This window comes from Medicago sativa, chromosome 8, assembly GCF_051527215.1.
Source record: "Medicago sativa cultivar Bolivia chromosome 8, Bolivia_mono, whole genome shotgun sequence".
Taxonomy (NCBI): Eukaryota; Viridiplantae; Streptophyta; class Magnoliopsida; order Fabales; family Fabaceae; genus Medicago; species Medicago sativa.
In genome coordinates, this window is record NC_140756.1 from 94,410,148 (window position 1) to 94,429,598 (window position 19,451).

General features: G+C 35.4%; 4 protein-coding genes across 9 annotated transcripts; 2 read left to right on the top strand and 2 right to left on the bottom strand.

Moving 5' to 3' along the window:
- Window positions 1-970: 970 nt before the first annotated feature.
- Window positions 971-7,781, top strand: STI (AAA-type ATPase family protein). The gene is made up of 6 exons (XM_085732872.1): window positions 971-3,387; window positions 3,519-3,738; window positions 4,541-5,086; window positions 5,571-6,249; window positions 7,233-7,314; window positions 7,448-7,781. The coding sequence occupies exons 1-6, from the start codon at window positions 1,426-1,428 to the stop codon at window positions 7,541-7,543; spliced, it is 3,585 nt and encodes a 1,194-aa protein (XP_085588998.1). The 5' UTR covers window positions 971-1,425; the 3' UTR covers window positions 7,544-7,781.
- Window positions 7,782-8,636: 855 nt separating this feature from the next.
- LOC146903608 (2-C-methyl-D-erythritol 4-phosphate cytidylyltransferase, chloroplastic-like) lies at window positions 8,637-14,439 on the bottom strand. 6 transcript variants are annotated; one of them, XM_085732878.1, is made up of 12 exons: window positions 14,289-14,439; window positions 14,090-14,193; window positions 13,909-13,989; window positions 13,783-13,838; window positions 13,624-13,703; window positions 13,446-13,529; window positions 12,637-12,713; window positions 12,043-12,111; window positions 10,502-10,570; window positions 10,371-10,417; window positions 10,012-10,102; window positions 8,637-8,993 (listed from the first exon to the last, which is right to left on the bottom strand). In XM_085732878.1, exons 1-12 carry the CDS (start codon window positions 14,404-14,406, stop codon window positions 8,925-8,927), a joined length of 945 nt encoding a protein of 314 aa, XP_085589004.1. In that variant the 5' UTR covers window positions 14,407-14,439; the 3' UTR covers window positions 8,637-8,924. The 6 variants fall into 6 exon arrangements, with proteins under 6 accessions (XP_085589004.1, XP_085589006.1, XP_085589001.1 ...); XM_085732880.1 differs by having other exon boundaries at window positions 14,090-14,198; XM_085732875.1 differs by having other exon boundaries at window positions 14,090-14,202.
- Window positions 14,440-14,610: 171 nt separating this feature from the next.
- On the top strand, window positions 14,611-15,395 carry LOC146903609 (NADH dehydrogenase (ubiquinone)s). Its single transcript, XM_085732881.1, has 2 exons — window positions 14,611-14,826; window positions 15,172-15,395. The coding sequence occupies exons 1-2, from the start codon at window positions 14,635-14,637 to the stop codon at window positions 15,190-15,192; spliced, it is 213 nt and encodes a 70-aa protein (XP_085589007.1). The 5' UTR covers window positions 14,611-14,634; the 3' UTR covers window positions 15,193-15,395.
- Window positions 15,396-17,020: 1,625 nt separating this feature from the next.
- On the bottom strand, window positions 17,021-18,717 carry LOC146903610 (F-box/kelch-repeat protein At3g23880-like). The gene has a single exon (XM_085732873.1). It carries the CDS (start codon window positions 18,552-18,554, stop codon window positions 17,139-17,141), a length of 1,416 nt encoding a protein of 471 aa, XP_085588999.1. The 5' UTR covers window positions 18,555-18,717; the 3' UTR covers window positions 17,021-17,138.
- Between the last annotated feature and the right edge of the window lie 734 nt (window positions 18,718-19,451).

A 19,451-nucleotide genomic window follows, 5' to 3' on the forward strand; every position in this document is an offset into this window, starting at 1 on the left:
AAGGGTAGATCTGGATTCAGAATATTAGCGAGACAATTTTTTTTCAATCAAATAATTAAATAATACTAAATTTAATAAGAAATTGTATTAAAAATAGGTGTAGCAACCAAAATTACAAAGATAATAATATATTTTTTATTTGTTGAAAATGAACTAAAATTATATCATTACTAATTGTTCTAAAATTATATCATTACTAATTGTTCTAAGAAAATTTGCGGTCAAAATTTTGCCTAGGCTCGATAAATTTTTTGGCTCCGCCGCTGAATATTACCTCAGTTGATTGAAGCTTCATGCTGATAACGTATTATAAAATAAACTAAATGACAAGATAAAAGATATTGCCTCTGTTGGTTGAAGCTTTGTGCTGATAACATGTTATAAATAAACTAAATGACAAGATAAAAAATAGAGAAGATGAAAACTTTTGTATTATTCTCTTCACAGTGGTGTTTATTTACACACTAGAACAAAGCATGAGTCATATTTATAAAACACAAATGAGGAAGTGAATGATCAAAGCAATTAAAGACCATTAACTATTCATTCACTTATAGGGATTATAGGAAGGTGGAAGACTAATGATGGACATCTACTAAATTATTTATTCATAACATAATTTAATATAATGATATAAAGGACCAAAATAAAAACAATGCATATGTTTTTTTATTTTATTTTATTTTATGAAATTGCTAATGTCTTTATATGAACGGTCGAGGAAGGTAGATGTTGGGTATGATTGGTAAGAAAGGGCAATGAGTATTTAGTAGTAATTACTATTAATTAGAATTATTAATAGTTGGTATTTTAACTAAATAAAGAGAGGAATAAAAGGAATAGTATATGTGTGTGATATTGTTTAATTATGTAATTAAATGTAGAGATTGAGAATGAGATTGAGAGCGTAAGACGAAAAAAAAGAATCAAAGGCAATGAATGAATAGAAAGAGAAAAGAAAAGGTCCATTGTGATTGTGAGTGTCTCTAGTTTGTTTCTGTTTGGTTTGGATTGGGGTGAGTGTATGTATTGAGTTTTCCCTCCATCCTTACTTGTTTTGGATGATGTCTTAGGAGTGGTCGTCTTTGTTCAGTGTTAGTAGTAGTAGTAGTAGTAAGTTTTTTTGGTTCTTTCTTCTTTTCTAACCAAAAATAAAAGGCCAATCATGCACACAAACGGACACACATACAAGGTCATTACACTTTCAATTCAATTCAAGATTTGACTTGTACTTGGAGCCAGCCAGCCAGCCAGAGAAAAAGAAAACCCTAACCAAATCAATTTAAATTAATGAGAGAGAGAGTGAGTGAGAGAGGGGTCAACTAAAAACAGAAGCAGAAAATCAAACATTTTCACACAAACCATTAACTAACCTGTGTGTGTGTGGGTGTGTTTGTGTTATGTCTCAGATCCATGAATGAATGAATGAATGAATGTAGGAAGATGAATGATCCAAGCAGGCTTCACTTGAAGAAGGAACTCACTCAAATTCGAAAGGCTGCTCGTGTGTTGAGGGATCCCGGAACAACTTCTTCCTGGAAATCAACCTCCAGATCTACTGCTGCTGCTGCTGCTGCTGCAAATCCCAATTCACTTCCTTTCGCCAAACACAACAACACTGTATTCTTATACAACTGGAACAACTACAACAAACAAGATGAACAAGAAGAAGAAGAAGACAACCACTCTTCCTCTTCCCTTCTTGCAAGTTTAGAAGACAGTTTGAGTGATGCTCACAACGCTGCTGATGGCGGTTTCGATTCAAAGAGTGATGTTGGGACCCGCTCCTCCTTTTTCAGATATTCAAATGCCAGAAGAGCAATCCCTCCTACTCTTCATAACAAGAAGCAGAAGCAAAAGCAAAAGCAAAAGCAAAAGAATAATAATAATAATAAGAAAAACCACCACCCTCTTATTACCAACAATGATGACTCCGGAGATGATTATTCTAACTCCATTTCTGGGGCTTCTTCTCTTCTTCGAAAACTCAATCACAATAATAACTTCCTTACAAGAACAAGTCTCAAAGATGATTCTTCTTATTCCTATAGTACCCCTGCATTGTCCACCACCTCTTTCAACAGGTACACTCATCGCCGCCGCCGTTATCCTAGCACTGTTGGATCCTATACAACAACCTCAGTTAATGACGGCGATGATGAGGATATTGATGATGACCGTTTGGATCTGCCTGGTCGTCAAGGATGTGGGATTCCTTGTTATTGGTCAAAGAGGACTACGCCCAAACATAGTGCCAGCTGTTGTTCTCCTTCCTTCTCAGATACTTTAAGGAGGAAAGGTAGCAGCATTCTCTGTGCTACTCAATCTATATATTCAAGACACCATCGCAGATCCTCTTTTTCCGCTTTGCAGCCCCACAAGCGGAGAATGTCTTCCAGGAATGCTCGCGGCGCAAGAGGAGGAGGAGGAGGTGTTGTTCCTTTGCTTACTAGCACTAGCAGTGGCGATGTTAGACATTGTTCTTCCTCTATTGGAATTGGTAGGAGTAGGACTGATGATGACGAACTTTCTACTAACTTTGGGGAGCTTGATCTTGAGGGACTGAGCAGACTTGATGGAAGAAGGTGGTCATCTAGTTGTAGGAGTCAAGAGGGTTTGGAGATTGTTCCTCTCAATGAGGACGAAGAAGGATCTTCCTCCGAAAACAGTAGGAGTTTCAGCCACAAGTATAAGCCTTTGTTCTTCGGTGAACTCATTGGCCAGACTATTGTGGTTCACTCCCTCGTCAATGCCGTTTCCAGGGGACGAATTGCTCCTGTCTATCTTTTTCAGGGTCCCCGTGGGACTGGCAAAACATCTACTGCCAGAATATTTGCTGCAGCCTTGAATTGTGTGGCTTCTGATGAAGGTAAGCCTTGTGGATATTGCGGGGAATGTGCTGATTTCGTTTCTGGCAAGAGCTGTGATCTTGTCGAAGTCGATGGAACTAATAAGAAAGGAATCGATAAAGCTAGATATATGCTCAAAAGATTGGCCGCCGGGTCTTCTTCGGCGGCCTCCTCACGATATACGGTTTTTGTTATTGATGAGTGTCACTTGTTAACCTCCAAGACATGGCTGGGATTTCTCAAGTTTCTTGAAGCACCGCCTCAGAGAGTTGTGTTCATATTTATAACATCCGATCTTGACAATGTGCCGCGAACAATACAGTCTCGATGCCAGAAGTACCTTTTCAATAAAATCAAAGATGGGGATATTGTGACAAGGTTAAGGAAAATATCTACTCAGGAGAATCTCGACGTTGAAACAGATGCACTGGACCTTATTGCCCTGAATGCAGACGGTTCACTACGAGATGCAGAGACAATGTTAGAACAGCTTAGTTTGCTGGGAAAAAGAATCACTACTTCTCTTGTCAACGAACTTGTGAGTTTGTTGTCTCTATTTTTCTTTGAAATGGAACAGTTCAGACAATGCTTTTGACTTTCACTGAAGTTTTTCTTTTGGTTGCATGGATATCATTTACAAATAATGTTTTTTGGTATTACTTGAAACAGGTGGGAGTTGTTTCAGATGAAAAATTATTGGAACTTTTAGAATTAGCAATGTCATCAGACACTGCAGAGACGGTGAAAAGGTCTAGAGAATTGATGGACTCCGGAGTTGATCCAATGGTTTTGATGTCTCAACTAGCTGGCCTTATTATGGACATCATAGCTGGATCGTATGCGGTCGTTGATACCAAACCCGACGGTTCATTCTTTGGTGGTCGGAGTTGTGAGTGCAATTTTTGTTTCCATTTCATAAGATCTTATTGGTGTTATTCATCATCATTTTTGCTTTGATATGGTGGTTAATCTTTAAAATATAGACAATAGTTTGGGTTATTATTTAGTTCAACACCATTTCTCATTCAAAAGTTTAGAGTGATTGGAAACTACTCTTGCTCATGTAAAACATAAATGATAGCCTAAATGATATTATTGACGAAGATAAACCAATAGTACTCACTGTCTTACTGCATAATATTGTTATATCATGATGCGTGAGCTTGTGGATTTAGTGTGTGTTGGCCAAGTGAAATATATCAACTGTTTATCTTGATGTTATCTACCCGTTTTTCATTACTACAAGTGATATATACTATACTAGTTTATTGTTCAGGTTGGTTGAGTACTGCATGAAAAGCTATTGTGAATGCCAGGCATTATTTGATATGTATAATGACAACTTATTTGATCAGATAACGCACAGCTGCTTGTTTCTATTTTTTAAAACACTCTCTTACTTTGTATTTAATGGAGCTTCATAATCATCAACTAGGAAACTGTTAAATCATTGAAAAAGAATAGCCCTCTAGTATAATAAATTTCGACAATGTCATTTGGGTTTGCTTCCTGATTATGTTTTTTGGCTTTGACCTTGTGCTTTAGTACGTATTATTATCAATACACTACATGATTAGAGATGGTTATAGCTGCTTTGGACATTTTTTCCTGTATGGTTGGGTGCTTTGTATCCCTTTTGACTGTCATGTGTTATATACTTACTAATGAAAATCCTACAATTGAATAATTAGTGAATGAAACGGAGTTGGAGAGGTTAAAGAATGCTTTGAAGCTTCTCTCAGAGGCTGAGAAACAGTTAAGGACTTCCAGTGAACGCTCAACATGGTTTACAGCAACTCTTTTGCAGCTTGGTTCCGTACCTTCTTCAGATGTTACTCAGTCAAGTAGCAGCAGGAGGCAGAGCTGCAAGACAACTGAAGATGATCCATCAAGTGCTTCAAGAGACATTACTTCTTTCAAGCACAAGTTAGACCTCCAATATATGCCTCAAAAGTCAACACCCCCTGCTTCCTACCAAAAATCAGTAAACGGCAGTTCCAGGCTTCAAATTGATGGTTTTAGCTTGAATTCAAAGCCGTCAAATAGCCCCGTTATAGATGATGGATCCACAGTGGTCTCATCCGATGATCTTATTGCTGGGAATACAATGTTTAGATGCATAGACTCGGGGAAGTTATGCGACATATGGTCATGTTGTATTGAGAGGTGCCACTCTAAGACATTAAGGCAGCTGCTACACGATCACGGGAAGCTTGTGTCCATATCTGAAGTTCAAGGTAAGCTGATAGTATGCTCAAAACTGATGTTCTTTCTTGTTTAGGAGTTATCATAAGTATTTTTTTCAAACTTAGTTGCACTAAGCTTTTCGTAAATGTTTCTGCACACGTCTTTTCTTCAGTTCAGCTATACCTAGTTCTGTCATTAAAAGAAGTGAATGAGACTTTGCCAGTTACTATATATTTTGTTTTGCATTATATCCCTAAGAATGATGCTATTTCTAAAAATAAGATAACTGAGTTATCCCTAAAAAGCATATTTTATCTTGATGTATATGTGTCGTTTTTCCTGTATGATAATTTGTATATATTCTAACAGTTATTTTATCTTCGTTGTCCTTCTTTCTCGTTCCTTTGCCGTATCACATCTCTCCCTGTTCTTTCCCCTCATTTAATGCTGCTTCTCTACGCCTTCATTACTAAAAGTCAGCTTTTGTTTTGTCATGTATGGTTCCCTTCTCCTAATCCGTAGTTCTTCTACCAGGTGTTCTTGTAGCATATGTTGCATTTGGGGATGGCGATATTAAACTCAGGGTTGAAAGGTTTTTAAGTAGCATTACAAACTCCTTGGAAATTGTTCTTAGACGCATTGTGGAGGTCAGAATTATCCTCTTGCCCGATGTTGAAGGTGAAAATCAGGTTAATCCGTTGGGTCTAAAGCAAGCCGCGTCAGCACTGGCAAGTGAGGACGAACAAAGGCGAGTTCATATGAATGGAGCTATGTCATATTCGAGTTTGCCTCAATCTGCCATGGGTTCCTCAGATATTCCAACTGAAGGAAATGGCGCGAAGGAAAGAAGACGGGATAATCCAGTGCAGAGAATTGAATCCATAATTCGTGAGCAGAGGTTGGAAACTGCCTGGTTGCAAGCTGTAGAAAAAGGTTCCCCTGGATCGTTGAGTCGTTTGAGACCCGAGAAGAATCAAGTCCTGCCTCAGGATGGTGTCTATGGCGTAAACCCAACGGAGTCCATGGATTCGACAAGATTTTCCTCTCATCAGCACAGGGAAGATGACACAAATAGTGATCTTAAAATTTTGGCCCTTAAAAATGGAAGGGTCCTACCGAAGGATCAGATCGGTAAAAGAGCCGACAGTTATCCCATGTCCCCAAGTATATTGCATGACAGCAGTTTAGCAATATTGTCTGGAAAAGATAACCTGTAAGTCTTCCATTAATTTTACAATCTATCTCTCTTGTACAATGTGATTAGAAATTATAGCAAATTGGTGGGTGTCCTTGCATGATTGGTGGGCAAAGTAGCTGTCATGTTTAGAAAGTGTTGGATGCGCAGACTAATATAATTTCTAGCAGGATAGTGGAATATTTGTCTTTGAAAGGTTAAAAAACTAATTCTAATGCTTGAATGAATCATATGGAAATAACTTAAAATGTAGATTTCGAATGGTAAATATTGGGCAAAATTACTTAGAGTTATAATGGTTGACATGCATGCTTGTGGGTATTGTAAATGGTATCGGATTTCTTGCCTTCAGTACATGGTAAGTATTTCCGTTAACTTAGCTCTTTCTGGAGCCCTTGTTCTTCACCTCTTCACATGGGCTCCATTTGGAATGGACCCCATAAATGGTGACTGATTCTGACATCTGACCATCAATAACCTATTATTATTATTATTATTATTATTATTATTACTATTACTATTACTATTACTATTACTATTACTATTACTATTACTATTACTATTACTATTACTATTACTATTACTATTACTATTACTATTACTATTACTATTACTATTACTATTACTATTACTATTACTATTACTATTACTATTATTATTATTATTATTAAAAATTAATTAATTTCTTTTTTCTGATTCTTCTGGTCCATTTTTCACATTTAAAAATGATTGCACTCATGGGTGAACTATCCATCATTCTGATGATTGATTGTATATTTTGAATCACCTGGAAATCAGCTGACCCACAAGCTGCAGGTTGTAACTTGAGTTATGTGGATTGAGTCCATCCTGAAATTTCTTTGTAATTCTTATTTTTCTATTTTTATTTTCGTCAAAAATTAAAACGGAACCTACAATAAAGGATTAGACAAATGATTGCTTGTGTCGAAAGTCAGGTTTTATTTGTTGCTTACTGCCACTGTCAATTGTTTTTTCTGTAGGGATTGTGAATCTGGTTCGGGAGCTGGAGGTTGTGGGTTTTTATGTTGGAATAATAAGTCCAAGACTAGAAGAGCAGTGAAGGTAACTTCATTCTGAGCTTATCTTCTCTGAAAATTCATCTACTTGTCTCAATAACAATAACAAATTTGTTGTCTGATTGAACTTTTTTTTTTTTTTTGGTCTGATCAAACTTGTTTAATTCTGTTGGAAGCAGGTAAAAGGCACCCCAGTTGGAGGAGGGCGTAAAGTTGGGCGCTTTTCATTGTTTGGTGAGTGTGGTAAGCCAAAGAAAAAGGAGAGTAAAAGATAAGGGGGCATTGGATATTCTTTTTCCTTTTTTTTTTTTGGTAGAAATTTTCCCTACTTTTTCTTTCTTTACTCTATTGGGGCGATTCTTGAAGGATGAGTGTGAAATGTGAAGGTTATGTTGTTCAGCAGCTTCTACTTTTGTTCTGCTTTTGCTTCATCCTTTGTTCATGAAATTAATAAAGAGGAACAGTGTAACCTGTTTTTACTTTCTTGATAATTCTTGCCAGTTTATCCTTCCAGATTGAATGAGTCTTTTTAAGAGAGGCATCGTTTTACCTTTTTTTTTCTTTCTTTCAAATATGACTGATAAATGAATAGTCCCTATAGTAGTAGTAGTACCCCAAGTGGTCCTAATACAAACTAAGGTTAGAACTCTACATTTATAAATGAGAAAAGCTAACAACGCGTAAAGCTTTTATTTGTTGAAATTCAAATGGCATTATTTCAACTAAGCATAGTAATACAAGAAAAAAGGAAGACGGAGATGAGTTTGAGAGTAATGTGGTAAAAACTGACTCAATGAGTGTAAACAAGCGTGCATATAAAGCTTGTATCTTTTTAATTTTAATTAAATAAAATAATTTGAAAATGACAATGTTTCCATCTTTATGTTGATATATTTTCTTCAATCATCTAGTTACTTTTGTGCTTTACAGCTAACGGTGTAATTCATTTGATTGACTCGTCTAATCTAGCTAATTCATAAGCTTTATTTCAAATAACAACACATCTATCTATCTATATACTATGTATAGTATGATTCATACAAAAACATCCCGCAAAAATGTGCAAACCAATCCATTATTATCTCGAAATTGAGTTGGACATTTTGTCATTGTCGATGCGACCAGCACTGTTATCACTCACCGAATCCAATGGTATGCATGTCTTCTAAATTATTCAACATCGCTTATTTTGTTATTTACTTTGGTTTAATTATTTCATTGCGCATATTAAATATATAAAATTACAACAACAATCAATCACAGTAACTAAAAATACTATTTAATAAATACATCTTAAATTTTATTAAATACTCAATCAGAAAATGACGATATATGACTAATAAATATATCAGGTGCACGTTAAAGATTCTTTTAAGCATTAGAAAATTGAGACCTTTATTATGTTTGCCAAACTTGATTAAATATCATCCCATTGCATGGGGCACTGGTAATGAAAGTAGATTTCTTCTACCATGCGGAAACATTTCCCTTTTTTAAGGCAATGGCCATGTGCTTTTACACAAATCTCAATAAGTTACACAAAGTAACTCAAAAACTTGTATACAATTTCCTTTTGCAGTTCAAAAATCAATAATCAATTGTATAAAAATTGTTTGACAATGATTTCCCTTCAATGGTGAGATTGGCAAAACTTCATTAAGAACTTTCCCCAGAATTTATATTCAATATTCTCTCTGCTAGTAATAAATCATCAGGCGTAGTCACCTGCAAAACATGGCAAGAAATTTATATATTTTGTATCAGGCAGCACTACATGCTTCAGTGCTTGTGTTGTAAAAAACATAACTTCAGTGGTAGTGATAGATCAAGTCAAAACAAGTACGAACTTAAATCCAAGATCGCTGTTATCCAAGTCAATTAATTTTTTAAATGAAAACACTACTTTCTAAAGAAAATATCATTTTAAATAGTATACATGATTTAGGATTTCTTTTTGACAAATGATTTAGGATAGTTAATATGTTAAAAAGGTAAATTGATAACAAGAAACAAATCAAATTTGCAATAAAATCAGTAAAACTGAACAAAGCCATAATTCTATCTAATCTAATGGGTCCAACCCAAGATAAGTTACGCCCAAGCCCAAAAGTGCAAAATTTTCAGGCATCAAAGGGGGAATTTGGATAAATAACTAAAGGGTTATGCTAACAAGTGCCCTTAGGGCATTTGTTAAGGAATCAAAAAAGGAAATGATCGTTAAATTTTATGTAGAAAAAGTTGCTTTTTAATCTTTCAATAAGTTGAATACACAATTTTCAAGAAAAAGTTGCTACTTAAAGCTTCTTATCAAGTGCCCTTAGGACACTTGTTAGCATTTCCCATAACTTAATTGCGAGCTTATTAATTGAGTACTTATTATATGAGAAGTTAGGCATACACTAAAAAGCTAAAAAGTATTTCTTCAATAAAAAAAGGTGCTAAAACTTTGAATAACCTAAAAACAACTAATATGAACACATCATAAGCTATTTTTATAAGTTCTTTCAAACATTGATACGGTCCTTATGTCACAAGTTAAGTTCATTCCAAACGCCCTCTCAATTCTCATAAGCCCAAATGCTTTCTCTGACGTGCTTAGTCGGGTCAAGTGGGTGTCAGCCATATAGTAGCTGTACTACTACTAGAGCATCATATGGTACCAAATGATATAAGTTACAGGTTATAAAGCTTTGTAAGTAATAAAGGCCTAACCATCCTACCAAGAGAGAATATAGTTGACTACCTTGATGTTGGTATAAGATCCTTCGGTGATATAAACAGGATGTTTAAGGTGCTCCACAATGGAAACATCGTCAGTAACTTCAAGACCTTCTCTGCAAAGAAGGTTGTACATAATATACCAGTTAGTTTCAGAAAGGCAACCTATCTTCTCAACATTGTTCCGAATGATGAAACCAAAATTCTCTAAACTTGTTACTACATATTCTGGTTTTACCATGAATGACTCACCTGGGTGGTCAATATGTCTGGATAGCTCTTGGTTCATATAGGGTGACAGTATTTTTTTAGTTAATAAGATTCATAAATAACTGAAGAATAGGATACTTAGCAATTAAATTAAGCATAAGAATAAGAAACTACCTATTTACAAGCTCAAAGCCTTTCCTCAGCAACTCGGGTTTGATAATCTGCAAAAATTAATAAGCATTGTGAGTAGTTGACTAGTTTTCCAAAATTAAATGAAATATACATTGTCATCTTTGCAGTTTGACCTGTGGAGTCTGCATCTCCCATAGCGTTTTTCTATCCAGTGTTCTGACCACAAATGATTCGGTGTTTGCCTGCAGAAAGATTAGCTTACAGGCATCATTATTTTCAAGTCCATCAAGGGAAAGTGACTAAATTACATACACGTGCCCAAGCTCAAATTGATAATTTCATTCTTGATTAGAAGACACTCTTGTATGCACAACTACGTTCATAGTTATTGATACTTAACCAAGTATGAACAAACAAAAATACAACTAAGATTAAAAACATGTCCACAGTTGTAAAGCAGTTACGTAACTGTGAATGGAACAGCGATTTTAATCTCTAAAGAAATTTTGAACTTTAAAAAGCATCAAAAGTATTTTAGATGAATTAATTGTGCAAAAGTACTTGGTTTCAAGTCAAGAAAATCACCAATTTCTGTAAACTTGGCTGTTTGTGTGCTAATTTGCAAGGAAAATAATGGGCTTTGATCAGTTAAAAAAAAATCGTATTCACTAGTATTGTGGGATTTACTGGTTGTTTTGTTTCATCATTTAAGTGCACCTTGATATGATTCCTTAGTCTCTGTGGCAGGAAAATCTGCAAAGAACTGTGATGCACGGATATGCCAATTACCTCATGCTCTGTTTTTTCTTCGGCACAAACCTCTATTTTTTGTATAATGTTTCAAGTGCAAGCATATTCAACTGCTATGTTGATACTAACACACCAACCCACTCAATATTCCAAAATAAAACGGTCCAACCGATGTCTTCTTTTTCTTAAGTTTCATTTCCTTCTATTTTTCATTTCTTTAATTTCAATAAATATTTCATTTGCATGTTTATTCTCTGGTTTAAAATTTCTATTTTTAAATTGCATTTGCTAATATTTTGTGAACTTTTTATTTTTATGTATATGTATCCTAAATGTATCGTATCCTATATTTACTTTATAAGAAATGAGGTATCGCCATATCGGATATGTATTGAATCCGATACTCGTATTGTATCTGTGCATCATAGGCAAAGAATGAGTATCAAGACCAAAGCTAGACTTTTGAAGGGGTGTTGGAAGAAAAGATGAACCTGCCTCACCGACTTCAGTGCCTAGGCACTAAATTTTAAATGCCTATGCACTTTAGAATAGAACCAACCTTTCTTTTGCCACCTCAATGGCTAGGCACCCATAGGGCATAACTATTAACTAATGTCTAGGCAGTCCGACCATATATCGGAATCTTCTCCTCTGCATGGTGTGCTCTTCGGCTACCTAAATCTTAGGTGTCATTTAGTGCTATAAATATCAGTTTTCTGCCTTTTTTTAGAGGGAGAATGCACAGCACACTCAACGCAAGGAGACTATGAGATTCTATGGTAATCAGAGTTTTTGAAGGATTTTATTTTCACTGGACTCATCACCTTTTTCTTGAAAATGGTTAAGAAGTTCTCTCCTCTTTTGTTTGTTTTATTTTTGTCTTCGTCTTCATTATAGATAAAGAAAATTTATCAACCACTTACAATAATCGTAAGAAAAGCACATGCAAACAACTACTGAATACCTCCTTGATTGTGGCCTTCACAGGGACACCAAGAACAGCAGCTCCATTCAACAATCCATCTTTAAGGACCTTAAAACAGAATATAGATAAGTAATATAAGTAGGTAGGTTAACTATATATATGTGTGTGCGTGCGTGCGTGTGTGTGTGTGTGTTTATATCAAAAAGCCCTATCCAAAATATGTCAAATGTGCATTTGAGTCCATTAAAAATGTACAGACACATAACATGTCAATCCAAATAACACGAGCACTTTTATCAAGACTCTGTCATTGGCAATCGCCAAAGACATTGGATTTCAGACATGAAGAGATCCTCAACATGATTTTAGACTCTTGAGTGACAAAGGTGCAAATACTAAAGCACATAGCTTTCTATTGCTCTTGTTCCATATAAACCATTGACAATAACATAAATGTAAAGTTGATATTTCCCTGACATATCACTGCTTGTAGGTGGGAATCCTTCCATAACACTCTCACTAAACTAATGCAATGTAGCAACAATGTTGATTTTCTTGATGTATGCATAAAATTCAGAAAAATTAAGCGGTGAACTTTGTAATTTGTGCGAGAGAAATTTATTGAACCGAAACCTTTTTCACATCTTCTTGTAACACTAAAGGTCTTGCAGAATCATGAACACAAACAAGCTCAGAGTTTGAATCAACAGCCTGTAAAAAATGCATTTAATAATAATATAAGGAGCCATGAGTGTTAACGGGATAAACAAGTCAAAATTAACACAAACTACAGAAATGCATGCAGAAACTTCCCAATTTTTATTTATGCAAACTCAATCAACTAAACAAAGCAGACGTTGTCGCCCTGACAACAGTTAATTAATCTTACATGGATTCCAACATTTTGAACAGTCTGTTTTATGAGTCTATGAAGATTAGAAATTTATTGAAAATGCGGGTGACCAGAATGCCAATTTATTAACTATGTGTTTGGATGCATATTATCTTTGTATTCCTGTGTCCTAATAATGTTTCAACACTGAAGCTAGATATCATAGAGTTAATGGATTGTGCAGTGCTACCGTGCTCCCCAATTTTCCAAAGACACATTTTGATATCTAAATCTATTAGATTTTAGTTACGTCACATCACTTATTGCTTGAGCTAGCAATGTGATTTTGTGCTTCTGACGCTCTCGCCTAGACATTTCTATATTTACTGTGGAGTTAACCAAAATATGTCTGATAAAAATGTATGGGCACGTTAACCAAATGGCAAGATTCGGGTTTGTGATGCTCAGCTAATGATCATTGTTTTGGAAGGAAGAGGTATGAAAAGAAACTCTGGCCTGAATTAATATAAAATTGAGCTAAAGAAAGGAAATCACGCATAAAAATATTTCATGATACAGATTATTAAACAAGCAAAGAAAACAGCACATTCCTGAAGGCCATTGTAAACAGAATCCTGTCTTTCTTTTCCAGGCAGTGCAAATTTGAGGTCTGGTTGGCAATTTCCTTTGGCATCTGAGGGGAGGGGGAATAAATAATAATAATATTAATAGGCAAGAGGGAAAGACATGACATAGTGTTATGGAAGAAAGAAGAGGAAAGAAGAAACCTTGAAAGATGTCGTTGTAGGAAGGATCGCAAACGACAATGATTTCTTTGACTTGAAGCATGCGGGAGAAAGTGTAGAAACTGCAAGATATAAGGAATTAAGTTAAATTGTAAAGAAATGGAACATAATAATAAAGTGAGTGAATATATGATTACGTACCTATAGAGTGCAATGGGTTGGCCCAAGAGAGGAAGATATTGCTTTGGCATGGTAGCCTATTTATAATAAGAAGAAATTGATTGATTAATGTTATAAAAAGGAGACAGAGACAGAGACAGAACATACTCCCATTCTCTTGCCCTTCCCTCCAGCGAGCAGTACAACGGAGACGCTTCTGTCTTTAACGACAACATCCTTCTCCTGTTCCTGCAGAAACAAACAAACAAACAAATAAAAAAGTCAACCTCATAGTAGAGTAATTGAATTGAATCGAATTGAATGGAAAAGGAGGAGTTAGTTAGTTTACTTGGGCGGTGGGAAGTGGAGCAGCAGCAGCAGCAGCAGCATAACATATTGAGGTTGATGATAATAAAACATTTTTGTTGTTGTTGTTTATAGATATTTGAGGACCTGACCTGACTACTACAGTAACAGTGAGTAACAAACAAACAAACAAGTTTATTTTCTTAATTATTATTATTGAGAAAGAGTAGAGATTGACTTGCCTGTAGCTGTAGTTGTAGTTGTAAGAGATTTGATTGTTGGGAAGGGCAATCCCAGAAGAAGAGGAAGAGAAGAAGAAGAAGAAGAAGAACAATGCTGAAACTTAATCACAAATTCCATCTCTCACACAGAGCTAAACAAACTAACCGGGAGAAGAAGAGATTGATGAGTTTATTTTATTTTATTTTTATTTTTATCGGAAAGAAAGTGTAAAAAATAAAATAAAATAAGCTATTGGGCTCGGGGCGAGAGGCGGATATGTTTTGGGCCGGGCCCAAAAAAGCTGAAAAGAAGAAGAAGAAGAAGGAGAGAGAAGGATCTATCAATCGAATCGATCGATCGGAAGAAATGGGAGCAGCAGGAAAGAATACAGCAGAGTTCTTCAAGAGGAGGGATGAATGGAGGAAGCATCCCATGCTTGGTAATCAGATGCGTCATGCCACTCCTGGTCTCGGCATCGCTCTTGTCGCTTTTGGTGTCTATCTTGTTGCTGAACAAGTCTCCAACAAGATGAATTCCTCTTCCTCTTCTCATCACCATGTATCTATTCTTATTCTTACTCTTAGGGTTTTCAATTTCAATTTCAATTCATTTCATTTCATTTTCTTGCTCCCTCCCATTCCCAATTTACATTTTATTACTGCTAGGGATTCAATTGCATATTATTATTGTTCAATACTCCAGCATCGTTGCTTGTTGTATGTCTGTCTGTCTGTGTAATTTGTTTAGAAAGAATAGAGATTTTGCCTTGGTTGATTGGTTGCACCGGGACTCGTTTTCATAATGAATAATAACCCATTAAATTATAACAATGCTTCTCTTTTGTGTGTGCATCCTGTGTCTGTTTGTACTATTCACTTACACTTAATTACATTACTTTCGCAGGTGAAGGCTGGGGACCATTGAGTCAGGTGGAGGAGGAAGGACCATCGTCAATCCATTGTTTCCCTTGTTTTGTTTGTTCTATCTCAATGAATTTGCTTAAATAATAATATTACATACATTGAAAACCACTTTAGTTTTCCCTTCAATGTAATAATTTGCTTAGGAGGATGGATTTATTTCATTACTCTCTGTATAATCAATGCCTCACTACTTTCTTTCACTGATATACTACATCTTTGCTTGCTTTTCTGTATTTCAATTTTATACCATCATCATCTGTTGACTGTTATGTTATGTATACCATTCCATTTCACATCATCTGTTTTCTAGCTGTAGAATATTCAATAACAGAACCCAACAAATCACACCAGTATATTTCAATGCTCACCTACCACAAAACTAAATCAGCTAGAGCTGTACAGAGGGAGACCAAGGGGGACGGGGAAAATACATACATTTGCTTATTTCATAATGAGTTCTCCTGTTTTAAGGATGATAAGAGAACCAATTTATTTGCCTGGGGCTGTTGCTAGTTTGAGATGCATGTAAGAGGCTCTTTACAATTTAAGCTCTTATCAGTAGCGGCCTCCTCCTTTAGATCACAGGTGAAATTGAATACTGATGGTGCTAGTAAAAACAGTGAGTGAGTTGGTTGTATGGGTGTGATTCACAATCATAATGGTAACTGGTTTGTATGGGTTCTACAAAGGGATCGGTAATTGCAATGCCTTTTTTGCTGAGTTGTGTAGTAGGGGGTTTGGAAGGGTTGCAATTAACGTGTACGAGGGACTATAAAACAAGAGAGCTGTGAGTGTTGAACCAAAGGTTGTGGTGGATATTTTTAAAAAGAAAGATGTTTGCTATGTTATGGCGTGGAGTTTAATCCAACCTACTCGTAGGCTTCTTCAGTTAGATTGGAAAGTGAAAGGGTGACATTTTTATTGTGGCACTAATTTGTTGACTTGCATGGAATGTGATAGTATTAAGTTCTTGATTTTGTTTACTTGTTTTATAAGCTTTATATTAGACCATTGTTGTTTCTTGCTTATGTTATGGGAGTTGGTAGTTCTCATTCGATGTCTCCCTAATTGTTCTTCTTTGGGATTAGATCCTCTTTCATTCAGAAATAAAAAAAAAAAAAAATGTTTACGCATTGAAACTTATTTAAGCGCAATTGATTCATAGAAATGTGAGTTTTCATTTCGTACGCAATATAAGATTTACTATCTCCATCTATATTGAGGGTAAGATGAATTGTATTGACCATCAAAGTATAAGGCAATCATTTCATTTCAACGACCGAATGTTTGGAAGAGTTAAAAAAAAAAAAAAAGTTTTCTCCTAGTATCACGTGTTCTTATTACAAACTTGTCCTAATGCTAAGCAACAGCCTTTCAATTACTACTAGCATTTACTTGAATTGATCGTATGCAAGCAAAGATTCATGGCGATGTCCAGCTTGCCATCACTACTTTATTGTGCTACAAAATCATTCTTGTCAAATGTATAGTGACTTGTATTAGATACCAAAATAATTGGCCGTATCTAGTTACTCAACAATTAGCACCAGAAATTCCTTACGCGCATGAGTGACTTGTTATTATTAATTGAGAGTCTATGAATTTCATCAAATTCAAAAGCATGTAATGTAATACTAATATCTGAAAAGAGGGATACGATGTAGCAGTGTGTTTACATGCTGTAGTAATGTCCGTACAAAAGTGACTCAAATTCTAGAAGGAAAAAAAATTATAAAAAATGAAGCCTCCGTATGTAGTTAAAAAAGAACCCAAAGGACAGAACGCAATTCCCACATTGGTCTAGGGCTAGACACAACAGAAAAACAATATCAAGAGATTATTACTATTATTATTATTATTATTATTGTCATAACAGTAAAACAAATTTGTAAAAATTAAAAATAACAGTAAGTAATAATAAATAATACATGATGAGTGACAACAAGTCTATCGAAAGTTCCCCATAAGCAACAAATCGAATCCTAAGGCATGGTTCTTGGCAGACCTTAATGTCTGAAGCTGAAGTTTGCTGTGACGAATATTAACCATTTTCTTAATGGAAACATAGCTCAAAACCTGAGGAGTGGCTTGAATGTTTGAAGCAGCTCCCCCAATCTCAATGTTTCTAAAGACACCAGTTTCAGGGTTGAAAGAGACAAGACACTTTGTAAAGGAACGAGAATCAGAATCAGCTGTGACCCACATTTCTCCTGAAGTGTTGAACCCAATTGGTCTGTGCTTGTCCTGTGGACTCAATCCACAATATGACTTTATCTCAATACTGAATGCCTTTCTCCATGACTCCTTCTCACCGTACTTTGACATCACCAATGTCTCCAACCTTGCACCCTCAATCACATAACACAGACACAAACACCCTTTTAACACACCAACACTGATTGTCGAGATCTTACTCACATACTCATCATCAAAATGGGATGGCAGCGGCACCGATTTGAACTTGTTGGTGTTGAGATCAAAGGAGCAAATTGAAGCATCCTGTGTGAGCCAATGAAGTGCACCATTGAGGGATGGATCAAAGGAACTGTTAACCCTAGGTCTGGCAGATGGAGCATCTGGAATGAGAGACCACGTTCTGGTCCCTGAATCAGATTGGTACAATTCAGCCACCATTTGATCGGATTTGAAAACCAGTTGAAGAATTTTGAAATGTTTCTTGATGGGATCAAAACCAAAAGCTGAAAAACAGAGATTTTGATCGGCAGGACTTGGGGCAAGGGGAACAGTGAGAGCCTCGCCCAACAAAGGATTGCAGATGTAATAAAGAGAGCGAGATGGAGTGCGACAATTAGAAGCGCGTAAACATAAGAGTCCGTTACTAGAATTGATCAAATCCACATGCCTATGTATATGAAATGTGACGAACCTGTTTGTTCTGTTGTTACGCGATTGTTGTTGATGGTGATGGTGATGATGATGATGATGAATTGTTGGGGTGGCTGCGGTGGAGGCGGTGGATGTGGTGGAGGAGGTGGGATTGCAGGGTTTGGAATCGAGAGAAGGTTGGACAGCGATACAGGAGGAAGAATGATTAGGGTTTAGGGTATGAAATTGGGAATCGATTGAAGTGAGACGGAGATTATCGGAGAGAACAACGAAGGAGAGAGGGGATTTGATGAGATAGGATTGTTGAAAGGAAGGATCGAAAATAATTGATTTGAATTTGGAGCAAACGGAAGAACATCGAATTAAGGAGACAGCAGGTAGCTTAAGCATAATATCAAAGAGTATGTGAATTGGAATGTCCAGTAATTGGATATTCTCATCAACAAACCCTACATCTTCCTCTACCTCTGCCTCCTTCTTACACCTTCTTCTCTCCTTTTTCGTTTTCCGTTCCATTTCCAATTTTTTTTTTTTCTCTCTCTCTCTCTCTCTCTCAGACTACCTAGTACTTAAACACACGGACAATCATGCTTTCTTCTCTAAAATACATGTAAGTATGTACCTACCCCTCCCTCCTATTTCTTGTCACTCCATAAGCCTTCCAAATCAATTTATAGACAAAAATATGGGTAGGATTGGATTGGATTGGATCGGTTTTGACATTTTTTTTTATATCCAATTAAATTTAATTATTTTGGATTGAATGAAATATTTATATTTTCTATGTTAAATTTGAAACAATGGACAACTTGGTTTGACTTGAATCAACTAATGATATGAATAAAATTCACAATAAAAATATTTTATCTCTTTCCCTCAAAAAGATAATTTTTTTTCTCCTCATTAATATTAGCAAATATTTATTTTTAAAATTTATTGAATAATTGATATATGTAGTTTATAATATTTGACCAAAAACACCTATTATTGAATGAACCTAAAAAAAAAACACCTACTAATAGTAGTTGTTGAATAATTAAAATTATGTAATATTAATTGTGAAAAGCTTTTTTGGTCAGACAAAATTATACTTATATTATAAAAAAACATTCAATAATAATTTTAGTATAAAAACCATCTTTTTTGACAAAACAAAACCACCTTGTTTCTAGGGTGAGAGTTGAATTTTTTTTATAAACTCTAGTAAAATTTTATCTTTAATATGTGTGAGACATGAACCTTTTATTAAATAAATTCATGCATATGAATGATTAAGATTTGATTTCCTATAATTTATTTTCACATTGAGATAGTATCAAAATTAAAAACTAATCTTTATGCAAAAAAATGTTAAAAACTAATTGAACATACCCTTACACGTAATATGTGAATATTTAATTGCCAGACTATAAG

Coding starts and splice junctions, on each gene's coding strand:
- STI (XM_085732872.1), top strand. CDS start 1,426: ATGAATGAATGTAGGAAGATGAATGATCCAAGCAGGCTTCACTTGAAG. Junction 3,388..3,518: donor CTTCTCTTGTCAACGAACTT/GTGAGTTTGTTG, acceptor TACTTGAAACAG/GTGGGAGTTGTTTCAGATGA. Junction 6,250..7,232: donor TTGTCTGGAAAAGATAACCT/GTAAGTCTTCCA, acceptor TTTTTTCTGTAG/GGATTGTGAATCTGGTTCGG.
- LOC146903608 (XM_085732874.1), bottom strand. CDS start 14,406: ATGGAATTTGTGATTAAGTTTCAGCATTGTTCTTCTTCTTCTTCTTCT. Junction 13,704..13,782: donor CAACCCATTGCACTCTATAG/GTACGTAATCAT, acceptor TATATCTTGCAG/TTTCTACACTTTCTCCCGCA. Junction 10,103..10,370: donor GGCTTTGAGCTTGTAAATAG/GTAGTTTCTTAT, acceptor CCTTCTTTGCAG/AGAAGGTCTTGAAGTTACTG.
- LOC146903609 (XM_085732881.1), top strand. CDS start 14,635: ATGGGAGCAGCAGGAAAGAATACAGCAGAGTTCTTCAAGAGGAGGGAT. Junction 14,827..15,171: donor CTTCCTCTTCTCATCACCAT/GTATCTATTCTT, acceptor TTACTTTCGCAG/GTGAAGGCTGGGGACCATTG.
- LOC146903610 (XM_085732873.1), bottom strand. CDS start 18,554: ATGGAACGGAAAACGAAAAAGGAGAGAAGAAGGTGTAAGAAGGAGGCA.